Below are 12919 nucleotides of genomic sequence, written 5' to 3' on the forward strand. Positions count from 1 at the left end.
GTCACCTACGCTACCCATAATAAGGGCAGCAGAATATCTACCCAGAGACTCTCCAAATGGATTGTTGCTGCCATCGAACTCTGTTACCAGCTGGCAAAGCAACCAATCCCTCAACATATACGAGCCCACTCAACCAGAGCCGTGGCTACCTCGTCTGCCTTCATGAAAGGCATCCCTATAGAGGACATATGCGCTGCAGCCGTCTGGTCCTCCACATCTACCTTCGCCTCGCACTACGCTCTCGACGTCCGTGCCCGGCGAGATGCCTCCTTCGGACAAGCAGTGCTACGATCGATCTTCGACTAACCACTGTGAGTACCACTATCATTACGTTACGCTCTAACCCTTCATGTTCTTACAGGTCCAGCACCCACCTCCGAAGAAATGGCTCGCTAATCACCCATATGTGTGAATGCACAGAGACCACGAAGAAGATGGACAGGTTTCTTACCTGTAACTGGTGATCTTCGAGTGGTCATCTGTGCAATCACACAGACCCACCCAGCCTTCCCCGCTGCTGGAAGCTAGTAAGCACAGTTATTTCCACCTATCCGGCGGCGGGAAGAAACTGAGTGGCTAAGCACCTCCCCCTTGTCCAGGCATGCGCAGTAGCTGTCTCCTCCCAGGACAAGTGGGAGGCGCGCCAGATCTACGATCAAGATTGCTTTGAACTCTCCGAGGTCGGGGCCAATCCTGCGGATTACCCATATGTGTGATTGCACAGATGACCACTCGAAGATCACCAGTTACAGGTAAGAAACCTGTCCTTACCAGTGGGAACTGTGTACAGTTTTGGCTTTATCAGTGGGAAGTGTGTAAAGTTTATCTGGAGATGCCTCAACAACTTGTTACTTAGTGGTAGGGTGCTTGAAAAGGAAGGCACAGTCCAGTTGTATATGTCTGAAACACTGCACGCTGATGCTGTATAAATAATGTAATATGAAAGCTATGGCAGGATTCCTCTTGTTATGCTTCCACTATCCTAGTACCAGAAACTGGCCCCCCTTTTTTTGGTGAAGGAAGTTTCTTCATTATGTAAATAGATGATGCTCTGGACAGAGACACCATGTCTGCAGCTAATTCAGTGGGATTTGTCCTTCGGTTTTCTTTACACAGCAATTCTAAGCAGGTTTACTCAGTTTTAACAATTTATTGATAGCATATGGTTACACAACTTAATTATTTCTTCACTATTTCAGTATTAACCCATATGACATTTCTATCCCCCCTCCCTCCAATGATGACTTCCCCGAGGTTATAAATTCAAGTTCAATACTAAAGGTACTACTAACTGATCAAAATTCAATATATATATTCTTACTACTAAAAAATTGTCCAATATCTTTTTACTTTCCACTCTTCCTCCATATATCCTTTAAATTTCCTCCACTCCCTTTTGAATATCTCTAAATCATAGTCTCTTAGTGTTCTAGTTAGTTTGTCCATTTCACACCACGATAAAACTTTCATGGTCCAGTCCCATTTCTCCGGTATCTTTTCTTGCTTCCAAAGCTGCGCATATAGTGTCCTAGCAGCTGATAGCAGGTACCAAACTAGAGTCCTATCTTCCTTTGGAAATTTTTCTAATTGTAATCCAAGCAAAAACGTCTCTGCAATTTTCTTAAAATCATAACCCAAAATTTTGGAGATTTCTTGTTGTATCATCTTCCAGTATTCTTTCGCTTTTTCACATGTCCACCACATATGGAAGAAAGAACCTTCATGTTTTTTACATTTCCAACATCTATCCGACATTTTCTTGCTCATCTTAGCCAGTTTTTTCGGAGTCATATACCACCTATACATCATCTTAAGCAAGCAGGTTTACTCAGAATCCAGCTGTAGTCTACTCAGTGGGACTTACTCCTAGAAAAGTGTTCTTAGGATTGCACTGTTAGTCTCCCAAGAGCTGATCCTGATCTTGAGGTCACTGGGCTGCTTGCCTTTCAGCAGAACAGGACTCCTTCAGATCATTTACAGTACAGTGTTACCAAGAAGAGTACTCATGGTTTGAGCCTAAGTCCTCCATTTTGGAGTTCAGGAAGGACTTCAAAAGGGGAATCATTGACTTATTGTATCCCTTACCACTCCTGTTCCTGATTCATTTTGAGTATGAGCTGGCAATTTGTGAATATCTAGCAGAAGATCACATGACACCACCAATACTCCCTCTAAGCTGTAGAGTCTTGTGAGCAAAAATTCTTCTTCGTGAGCTATTGGCAGTAAAGTTGTGAGCTACTGCATAAATTAGTTTGCTGTGGGGCCATCCTTCCTAAGCTGAGACAAAAATGTGTGAGCCAGAGGCTAAAAAGCTGTAAGCTAGCTCACACTAACTCAGTTTAGAGGGAACACTGGACACCACTAATTAAGCCATAATTCAGCTGGATTGTGCTGTACAAGTTGGAACTTTAACCGATAGAAAGATGGGTTGTAGGATAGGTAATTCCCTCCTCCAGGACTGGATTGCATGAGAAGGTACCTTTCCTACAATCTGTCTTTCTGTGAGGGATTGTTCCCTCTTATGGAAGGGGTGATATAAGACATCCCTCCATCACAACATTGCCTTCAGTTCTGTTCCAATTTGTTCTCAGTTCCAAAGAAGACCTGCGCTTAGAGCTAGGGAATGCTTTCCACCAAAGGCACGTTAACTTTGAGATTTAGGTTTTCTAAAAGTGTGCTGTGCAAAACCTGTGTGCGTGGATGCATGGTTGTCCATAAAAAAATAGAAGTTAGTAATCTGTCCCCCCATATACACCTTTAAAAAATGTGCTTAAGTTTGTTGCATTAAATGTGCATGTGGGTAAAGTGAACTGCATGCAACAGTAATATGCCAAGATCAGAAATGCCTGTTTTCTTCAGCTTCTAGCTTTGAAGCTCTTATGGATGGTTATGCACAAAACCACATGTTTATGCGCACATGTGTGTGCACATCACACACACACACACACACACACTGTCTTCAGAAACAATTTTTCTCTACCCTCTGCCTGTTTCTGTCTGCTAATATTGGCTGGAATCTCAATATATGAGTCAACTTCCCATAACATTTTATCAGTAGATACTCTGAATGCTTGTGAATCAAAGGACATTATAAAACTCCAAAGGCTTTATGCCAGAAAAACTTGGAAAGGGTTTTAAAAGCAGGATGTTCAGTCTGTGGGAAGGGTGTGACTTAAGGTACTCGAAGGCATCTTTGTTTATTATTGGGGTAAGTCAGGGACAGAGAGTGAGTGTTGGGGAATACAGAATGGTGTCCTTAGCATTGTTCTTGAGGTGTGTGCAAAGAAGTTACTTTAAGAAGTTATCTGAAAACATTTTGGGAAGAAAAGCAGAGTAGTGGATGTAATGAAAAATATAGCCTCATAAACTTTGCAAGTGTGGGTCTAGAAGTGAAGAGAAACAAATGCGAAACAAATGCTGAGGAGGGAAAGCCTGTTGAGTTCAGGGCTAGTTGACGCATTCTTCACTATACTGGCAGTTTCATCTTGGCATTCCTTGCTTTCTGAGCCCATCTTTTTCCTCAGCGCTCTGTGCACAAATTGTACAAAGTAGATTTTTAGTTTTAACAACAGTAACCAGGGTTGTGAATTCTCTGCGCTAAAATCTTTTATGGTCAAGGAAACTAAATCAATTTGCCAGTGTTTGGTTTCTGCAAGTTACTCTGCCATGGCTAGGCCTGGAGAAAAAACTTGGTGCTGCATGGAGAAATGATGCAACACTGGAAGTAGCTCTCTGCACTCCTTCTGATTTAACAATCAGAAGCTAGATTGGTTTCATGCTCAGCTAAGGGTCAGGTCTACAGTCAGCTTTAATCTTCAGTCTTGACTAGAAACCAGATGTGTACAAGTTTAACTGCAGTTAACTGGGCTTAATTCCAAAATAGGAAGTTGCTGAAGAACTGATCATTTACTTGCTACAGCATGCAGGAGGACTTGGTTTCTCTCACAACCGCCCAACTCTCTACCCGTCTTGTTCTGCTTGCTGCATTTTTGGGTATTCCCTGCGCTTAAAGAGTGGTCTTTGTTGGGACATAAGTATTTACATGTTCAGCTGTCTCCCTCCTGTATCCCTTTCTCACATTAGATCAGTTATGTTAATACCTTCTTGATGTATCCCACTTTTGAGGGCACACTCTCCTTCATTTCACTATCTCCTAAGGGGAGAACTACCTTGCTGTATTCACACAGTTGATCTAGCTTTCTTCCTATTCAATTATTGTACCACTCTAGGTGTTCATCATCCTCCGTATATGAATCTTGTAATTCCTTCACCAGCTGCACTAGGACAGAAGCCTGCCCCAGCAGTCTTTGATCTCTCAATGCTGGCAGGTTTATTCTAGAAGTTCCTCTATTAGGAATTCTAAGACTTGTCCTGTGCGTCAGTTTTTATGAAGGCCTGAAAACTCATCAGATCCCTATTAAACTGTAATGTCCTCTTCTGCATTTCGCTCTGTTAAGTTCCCTTTCTGCCATTTTTGGACCTAGCTTTCTTACACAGGTATCTGCTTCTGCCCGTGGATTAAAGATGGCAAAATGGGAGACAAATTAACTCCTGCAGCGTGCTCCATCTCTTGCACAAGCCTCATTTATATCGCAAATGGCGATAATTGGATTTTCCATCTCAAGACATAAAAATATCATAGACTGGCTCTATGGTTTTGTCTCTATGTGCCGTATTCTTACTATCACTGAGCCATGAAGCAAAGACAGCTTCTGAATGGCTTTCTGTTTAGAGACAAACATGTTGCCTAATCAGCACAGATGGGACAAGAACCCTGGAAAAGAAAGGAAGACATGCCAGTTGAGTGGGGCTTTTGACAAAATCTGTTCTCTCTTTTTCTACCTGGATGTGGTGATCGCCACCTCATCACAAGCTGTTTAATGAGACCTGAGTGATGCTGATGTACAGACGTGCCTGTTTATTATCCAGTGTGTGTGTATTGCTCTATGTAAGTTTTTTTTTTTAATCACAAAAAAACGACAGATCTCTACAAAGCTCAGGCTTAATTTTTTGTCTGTAGCTTTCCTTTTGTATTTGGACTGCAAGCTGTGGAACATATTTCTGCACAGTAGGAAGCTTCTTGGCAAACTCCTCGGGCCAAGTATTGGGGTTTTTTAAGAGTTATCTTTGGATCTGTCAAAAGTGCTAATGGGCTTCTCCATGCTTTTAAATTCTGTTTGCTCTTTGTCATTTGTGTGTATGTGTGCTCTTGTTTACTTAGTTTTCCAAAGAGTTAAGGTCTCACTTGAATTTTAAAATGAACCTAAATGTGCTTTTATTAACGCACTCACTCATGGTTGCATGTACCTTACAGCAATGTATAAAAAGATCAGCTGAGCTTTCCAGCATGTGATTCTGCTTGGCTTCATGACTACCCAGCTGTCATTCCTGATCACTATATTATGAACCTGCTTCTTTTACAGTTTCTTGGAAACCTTAACAGCCAGGTCCTTTCGTGATATAAATTGACACTCTTTGGTAGGCCAGTGCCTTCCATGATTTTGGAGTTGCATCTTGCATAAGCCCCCTTAACCCTTCCCTGTCTAGGATTACAGGAGAGGCCAGATGGGGCTTTTAGCTCCAGCTTGCAATAGCTACCAGAAAATAATTCTAATTGCAGATCCTGTTGGCTGTGATGCTTTTTGTGGCAGTTTTTGTGCAAGAGTTGCTTCTAGGTGTGCTTACCTCACATGCTTGGCTTTTAAAAAATGAAGTTCTCTTTAACTTCTTTTCCTAGAGAAATCTGACAGAGTATTTTGTAGCTGTGGATGTGAACAATATGCTGCACCTCTACGCTAGTATGCTCTACGAACGCCGTATCCTCATTTGCTGTAGTAAGCTAAGCACTGTAAGTAGATGGGGAGGCACATGCTTCTGTTTGTGCAATGACATGATGGTTGTTGGGGTGGGGGGAGTGTTGGGAGGGCCAGTGTGGAACAGCGGTGCAATAGGTTTGCAGGCCAGTCAGTATAATGCTGATGGGTTGATGTGAGGATAAAATGGGAGATCCCCCATGAGCACTGCTTTGAGAAAGGTTACATAAAAATAAAGTACTATCGTTGGTGCCTTCCAACTGGGAGTGAGGGCCTAGGGCTCTTGCTGCTGCCTCCAGGGTGCTCTTTGCACCACAATGACTGCCCTCCCCAACACAACTGACTTGTTGCAAGTGCTGGTTGAGGGGTTTGTGTGTATTGAATGGTCATCTTAGCAGTCTCCCTCATTTGGGGCAATGCAGGGATTTTTGCTGAGACCTCTTGGCCTCTGAAATACTTGAAGTACAAACTTTTCTCTCTCGATGCAGGTTCTTTATAATAACATATGTGGCTTTAGCAACGGCCCGTTTTGTGCCCTCATGCTCTGATTTTTTTTCTTTAAAAACATTGGTAAATGCTTTCAGCTGGATCTTCTCATGACCTCTTGATAAACTCTAAGGGCAGATGATACTGTGCATGAGCGCTGCATTTTTCGTAATTTTGTTGGACAAGGATGCAGGCTTAATGCTACTTAGGGTCCATCAAGTACCTGAGAGATGAAAGCCACAGTCCACTCAAAGGCCCATCAGCTCTAAAAATGGCCCCACATCATTACTTTAAAAAACACAACATACACACATATATACACACACAAACACACACACACACTGCTTGGTTTAGTTTAAAGTTTAGATCTGTGTATTTCAAGGTTCTAGCAGTCAATAAGCTTGTGATTTTTTTGTTTCCTGAATAAAAGAAAATATTAAGTTTTTCTTGTGGTCTGCTCTGTAAATGGATATTTGATTGATTTTTTTTTATTTTCCTAGATAAATGGTGAATCAAATTTTTTTCTCCTTAATGCTGCAGACTTAAATACTTGAAAGGTGTTTTTGAAGCTCTGTTTCCTTGCTGTCTGCTATTATCTGAGCGATTCTGTAGTCCTAAAGTCCACTCTTGATTTTAGCCATTATTATGCCCAGAAAACAGGTGATGGGGAAAATGGGAACAAGCCATGTTGAAGTTAATGAAGAAGAAAGAGCAGCACCTTTTGCTAGATAAACTGGAGGAACAAGCCATTGCTGTCACACATCTCTGAGCAGTTCTTTTGCTCCTTCCCAAGTTGTACTCAACACTCTTGAAGGGACATGATAACTGAACATGATACGAACCAAATACAGAAAACTGTGCGGAAAAAAATCTAGTCATACAGTTGTATTATAAAAAATTCTGTATACTTCAAAACAAAGTTTCTGTGGATCTTGTTTTCTTAACCAACAGTAATAAATATACACATTTTCAAAGCAACTCTTGTACAGTCTAAGAAAATGCTGAAATCCAGTGTAGCAAAATGGCTGAGACGGTGGGCTAGTTCTTCAAGCCGTTTCCAGGAATTGTATTTCACAATCACAACTGTTCTGTTGGAATTACTCCTAGCAAGCCAGTTGGGTTAGTTGCTAAAGTTGCAAACAGCTACTGGGAACCTCTTATGTAGTCATTGGTATGCAGATAAACATTTAGTCTCTGAACATAACATCCTTAATGTGATTTGGATTAAGAGTTCTGGAAATGACTTGAAGATCTAGCCCCAGGCCCAGCGCGTCCCAGTAGGCCAGGTAGTCATGTGCCACTCCGCCGTTCTCACCTTCCCGGGTCTGCAAAGAGGATAAAATGTGCAAGAGCGGCAGGGCAGTGCAGCAGCATGTGCGCTCCTCAGAACCTGCCTTCCCTTACAAGGGAAGCCAGGCTCTGAGGAGTGCAGACATGCCCTCCCCGCCACCCTCGCCTTCCCAGGTCTACCGGGGTGGGGCCTAGGGCGCCAGAACCCGTGGCACCAGCCCTGACTAACCCACTGTCCCAGCTGCAGCTGGACTTTCAGCATTTTCTTAGACTGTATGAGAGTTGCTTTGAAGTTTTGTGTTTATTACTGCTGATTAAGAGTACCAGATTTATAAAAACTTTGTTTTGAAATATACATGATTTTTTGTAATACAACTGTACAACTAGATTTTTTTTCACATGGTGGCTTTTGTATTTGATTTGTACCTTCCCCAGTTGTGGCAATGAATAAAGCCAGTTAGTAGAGAAAGTGATAAGCTTTAGGTGCTGAGATGTAATGCTACACAGAGTCTTTGCTCAGGGCTTCATACAGTTCATGCATGAACCTGAACTGAAAGCAAAACAACAAAACAATGGGATGGGAAAGCTGACTCCAAGTAGTAGGGCTTCAGGGACTTGTTTGATGTTTCTAAAAACTCCAAAGGTCTCCCTTTAATGAAGCAGCTCATTCACAGACTGGCTTCTATTTATCCCCTCCCCTTCCTTCTTCCAGGGCACTTAAAAACATGTTTAGCTTCTGAGCAGTGTTGAGGTGGGGGATGAAGGAGGGGGGAATCTCTTCTTGTTGTATTTTCTTCTCTTAAATGCAGGAAGAAAGATTGGAGTGATGTCTTTCTAAGGCAGGCTGGAAGTGTTGGATTGAAGCTGGTGGGGGGGGGGGCTCCCTGCAAGCTGCAGCCGTAGGAAGAAGCAACGTTATTTAGCTTCCGACTGTGCTCCACAGAAGCCAAGTCCTAGAAAGTTACTGGACAATCTTCTGTGGTCTGCATACTTATCTGTAGTTGGTTCCTTATTGACTCAGAGGCACACCCTGACCTATATTGGACAGTTGGCAGGGTTGCTTAAGGGGACATTGAAAGGAATGAGGAGATGCGGGGAGGGGGGGAGGTGGATGTCGTATCTCCTCATGCTGTACAGAAGGCGACTGGTTTATAGACCCTGCCTGTGGGGGAAAGTCAAGTAAGGTTTCTGGTTGCTGGGATCAGAGATTGACCGATTAACACTTAACAGATAATTGAAGAATGTTGCTGAACCTCTACAAAGCTGTTGTTTTGTGTTTGTCCTATGAGTTGCATTGTTTGCTCCTAACAGGCACATGAAATCCAACAGTGAGGAAGTGTGGAGAGCACTCACAGGCTGGACAGAACTGTTTCCCCTTATTTTGTTTCCTCTAGATTTTTAATTAATTGATTTGACCAAACACTCCAGAAACCCCAGTAGGGCAGGGCAGCCACCATGGGATTCACATGAGTAGGGCCATCTTAGTTGATCCTAAAGGTCCTGGCTGAGCTTAAAGAAGGGTTCAATTTAGCCACACAGGAGGGTCTAAGATGCTTAAGGCATTATCGGCTGATATGCGTGGGGCATGAGCTTGCTTTATTCCCACCCCCCCATCCCCCAGAAGCCACAGGAGTCTGCACAGTGGGACCAATCTCATTTTCAGCCTGCTGGAATCCTTCAGCTTTGACAGTCAGTCATTTCTCAGGTTGTCTTATTATTAACAGCGTGTTTTCTGTTCAGCCGTTGCTAATCAGATGACGTCTGCTACAAATGTGCTTGGTAGTGTGCTCTTTCTTTTCTTTTCTTTCTTTGTAGCAGTTACCTTCCAAGAATAGAAGGTCCCTGCTTGTGATTAATAAGGAGGGGGGAATCCATGCTTCACAGGCGTGTTCCCATTTTCTTTCAGATAAATAGCGGTGTAGCTATTACACGTTTGGGGAATTCTTGTTGCATTGGTTAATACTTTGATTAAGAAGCTCACAATGCCTAATCACTGGAGGCAACAAAAATCATTATTAGTTGAGCTTGGTAGTTACGTTAGAATTCCAAACAAGTAAACTGTCCACAGCATTGTTTAACTCTTTGGAGAAAGGCAAGGAGATGATGGGCTATACTTCATGTTAAGAGGCCCTTTGTTTGAAAACGGGACTGTGCTCTTTGGCCAGCAGAGCTTGGAATTGTTAACATGTTTGCTTTGATACTTCCAACTTAGATTCTCTGACCTATTGGGTTGCTGAAATTAACATAACCCCCACAACAGGGTCATGTCTGTGCAGGCCAGTGTCGGACTGTAGCTGTGTCTTGCTCTGGGGAAATGCAGTCAGGTTCATTAGCTGAGCCATGAGGCCCTTCTTGCTGTATTGTTTTTCCTTATAGAAACATCTAATGCTAATTTGGCAGCTATCTGGAGATGCTGTTTGTGGCTGAGTAGAAAGTCAAAGACCTCATATTCAGTGAGTTGTGGTGGTGGTTAGTAGTAGTTCAATCAGGGGTGTCAAAGTCATTTGTTACAAGGGGTGAATCTGACATAAATGGAACTTTGTTGAGCCAGGCCTTGCATACCATAAAATGTAATGCCAGATAGTGAAGATATAAACTTTATAAAGGATACAGACAAACACAGTTAAAAATATTTTTAAAATTAAAATACAAACATTCTTAAAACCCTTGTGATATTTTTGTCTATTTAACAGTCTTTGATAACTGATACCTCCCAAACCTTCCCCCAACCCTTAAAAGATGCCTGCCTAAAGGAAAGGTGAGGGAATACTGGGGTTTGAAATGTAATTTTAAAAACAAAACATCAAGAAAAAAACAAGAATCACAGCAGAAACTTAAAATATAAACTAAAAATATAAAAAACTCTGAGCCTAGGAAAGCATTAAATGTCTGGGCATTGCAAACTTCTCCCCCCACCCACTCCAGGTCTGCTCAGAGTGGCAGTGGCTGCGCAGTGTAATGTCCCCCTTTGGCTGTGGGTTTCCTGATTAGAGTACTCACTCAGGCACCCGTTCTCAGGTCCATTCAGCATAGACTAGCTCGCTCAAAATATCAATGGTTTATTGCAAGATGACAACTCCAGGAAGCAACAGCTAGCATACTAACACTGGAAAGTGAAACTAATTGAGTTCTACTCCATTGAAATATATTGCAGCAGAAAGTTGCAAATAAAATGCAAAATGGATTTTCCATTAAGGTCTCTGGACCCAGATAGACTACTCTGGAGTAGCAGCCCCTGGAATTGAATGATGGTCCCTGCGAATAGCAAAAGCATTCTGGGAATAAAATAAGGACCCCCAGAATGGAATTCCATTCCCAGAATGTTGCTGCTACTCCCAGGGGCTGCCATTCCACTATGTGCCCGGTCATTTCTATTGCTAGGGACTGTCATTCCACTCTGGGGGCTGTCATTCCTGTCCCAGAACATTGTTTCCATTGCTATAAATGGTTCTAGAGTAGTCTATTCTAAGCCCAGAAACCTTAATGGAAAATCGATTCTGCATTTTCCTTGCAACTTTGCAAGCCCAGAAGAGCTTCCTGCTAGAGAAGGCCAAAGGGAGCTGGGAACTTCAGCAGCCTGGAGCTTCGAAGAGTGAGGACAGGCTGGGGAGGGGGAGGAGGGGGGTGGAGAAAAGAGCTGTAGGCCAGATTAAAGCCCTGGGTGGGCTGGTTCTGTACCACAGGCTGTAAGTTTGACAACCCTGCAGTTAAATAATCAATGTGCAATTTGATCACAGATAGCTATGTTGGCCCACCAGACAAAATCCACTCACAATCCTGTAATACTCTGTTACCCACCAAATATCACAAAGTATTGAACAAATATTTGAGTCCCCCAGAATTGTCCATTAGTCTGGACAAATCTTTCAGATCAAAAAAGGGGATGGGGTATGGTGAAATAAAAATTATCATTCAGGATCAGTGTTTGGGGATTTCTGATCATGCCCTGAAACATCTCTTTTACATACATCAATTTCCTATATAGTTTTTATTTTATATAAAAATTCGTGAAGCAGTTTGCAAAACGATCAGATAAAATCAGCAATTTAAACAGATCATGCCATTAGCCCAAGTTCATCTATGTTAATTAAAAAGTCTAACTAAAAGCTATCAAATTAAAAAGCATCAGTACAGGTTCTCATTAAAAACCTGGCACCACAGGATTGCTTTTAGTAGTTTGTGATACTGCTACCTCAGCTTTCCAATGGAAGGACTTCTATAGTGTTTGAGAACATTCACAAGGACACCCTGTTCTTGGTGGATGTAAATATGGTGTTTACCTATGATAGTACCAGAGCTTCGCTTCGCTGTAAGTTGGATGGCAAGTTATGCAACTTGTGCTTCCTCTGACACATAGATTCTTTAAAGATTTAAATGTTAAAAACAGCACCTTGAACCTGGTTCAAAACAATGAAGCCAATGAAGTTGTTGGAACTCAGATGCATGCTTCTTCAGGTTTATGCTTGTCAAAAGACTGGCATATTTTCGATCACCTGAAGTTTCTGGTTGGTCTTCAAGGGTAGTCCCACGTAGAATGCATTGTAAAAGTCTCATCTAGAAGCAATCAGAACATAACACTGATGACAGTGAACAAATCCATCTGATCCAGTACCAAGCAGCTGTCAAATTGGTCTGAAATAATATGAGTCCTGGGATGGATACCATCATGATTACAGAATAAGTCTGCTCCCTAGAAGCCCCTCCACGTTCCAATCCTGAGCTGGCTTTTCCCTAGCTACATGATCTGCCAATTTTTGCCCAGATTTTGTTGCTGTGTGAACTGTTCATATTTCACAGATCTCCCTGATGAAGCATAGGCAAAATGTGTAGAGGTCTTAATGTTGAATTAAAATTAATTCTCCCACTGCACCTTCTGCCAAGTCACTCATCACCATCAACTCCATTTTATCTGGATTACATTTCAATTTGTTTATCCTCATCAATTCCATTACAGCATCCACACACAGGTTCAGAGCCTTGAATAGTTCAATTGTTATGAATTTACTAGTTGTGAGCTGCCCTAAACCTGCTTCAGCAGGGAGGGCGGGATATAAATCCAATAAACCTTAAACCTTGACTGCCTCAGAGAATAAAAGAAGTAAAGTTCGGTGTCATCAATGCACTGGTGACACTGTCCTCCAATTCCCTCCCACAGTATCTTGTTTATATACCAAAATCCAGCTTTGTGAAAAGTTCTGGGACAACTCAAAAGCATTCGAACCACTTTGTCATACTTCAGTTGGTATTACACTACAGTGAAATTTACATCAATGTACATGATGCATTATGGAAGGCACTTTAGCTGCATTAAATGCAAAGCTTGGGGCAAT

General features: G+C 42.2%; 1 protein-coding gene across 12 annotated transcripts in view; it reads left to right on the forward strand.

The window, feature by feature from the left end:
- Positions 1–12919, forward strand: part of DENND1A (DENN domain containing 1A) — a 373611-nt gene that overhangs the window by 231462 nt on the left and 129230 nt on the right. For all 12 annotated transcript variants that reach the window (XM_060251436.1, XM_060251437.1, XM_060251442.1 and 9 more), the window contains exon 9: positions 5738–5848. In XM_060251436.1, coding sequence (XP_060107419.1) covers positions 5738–5848 — 111 coding nt within the window. The remainder of the gene's footprint in view (positions 1–5737; positions 5849–12919) is intronic.

The sequence above is a fragment of the Heteronotia binoei genome, chromosome 12 (assembly GCF_032191835.1).
Source record: "Heteronotia binoei isolate CCM8104 ecotype False Entrance Well chromosome 12, APGP_CSIRO_Hbin_v1, whole genome shotgun sequence".
NCBI classification, from domain to species: Eukaryota; Metazoa; Chordata; class Lepidosauria; order Squamata; family Gekkonidae; genus Heteronotia; species Heteronotia binoei.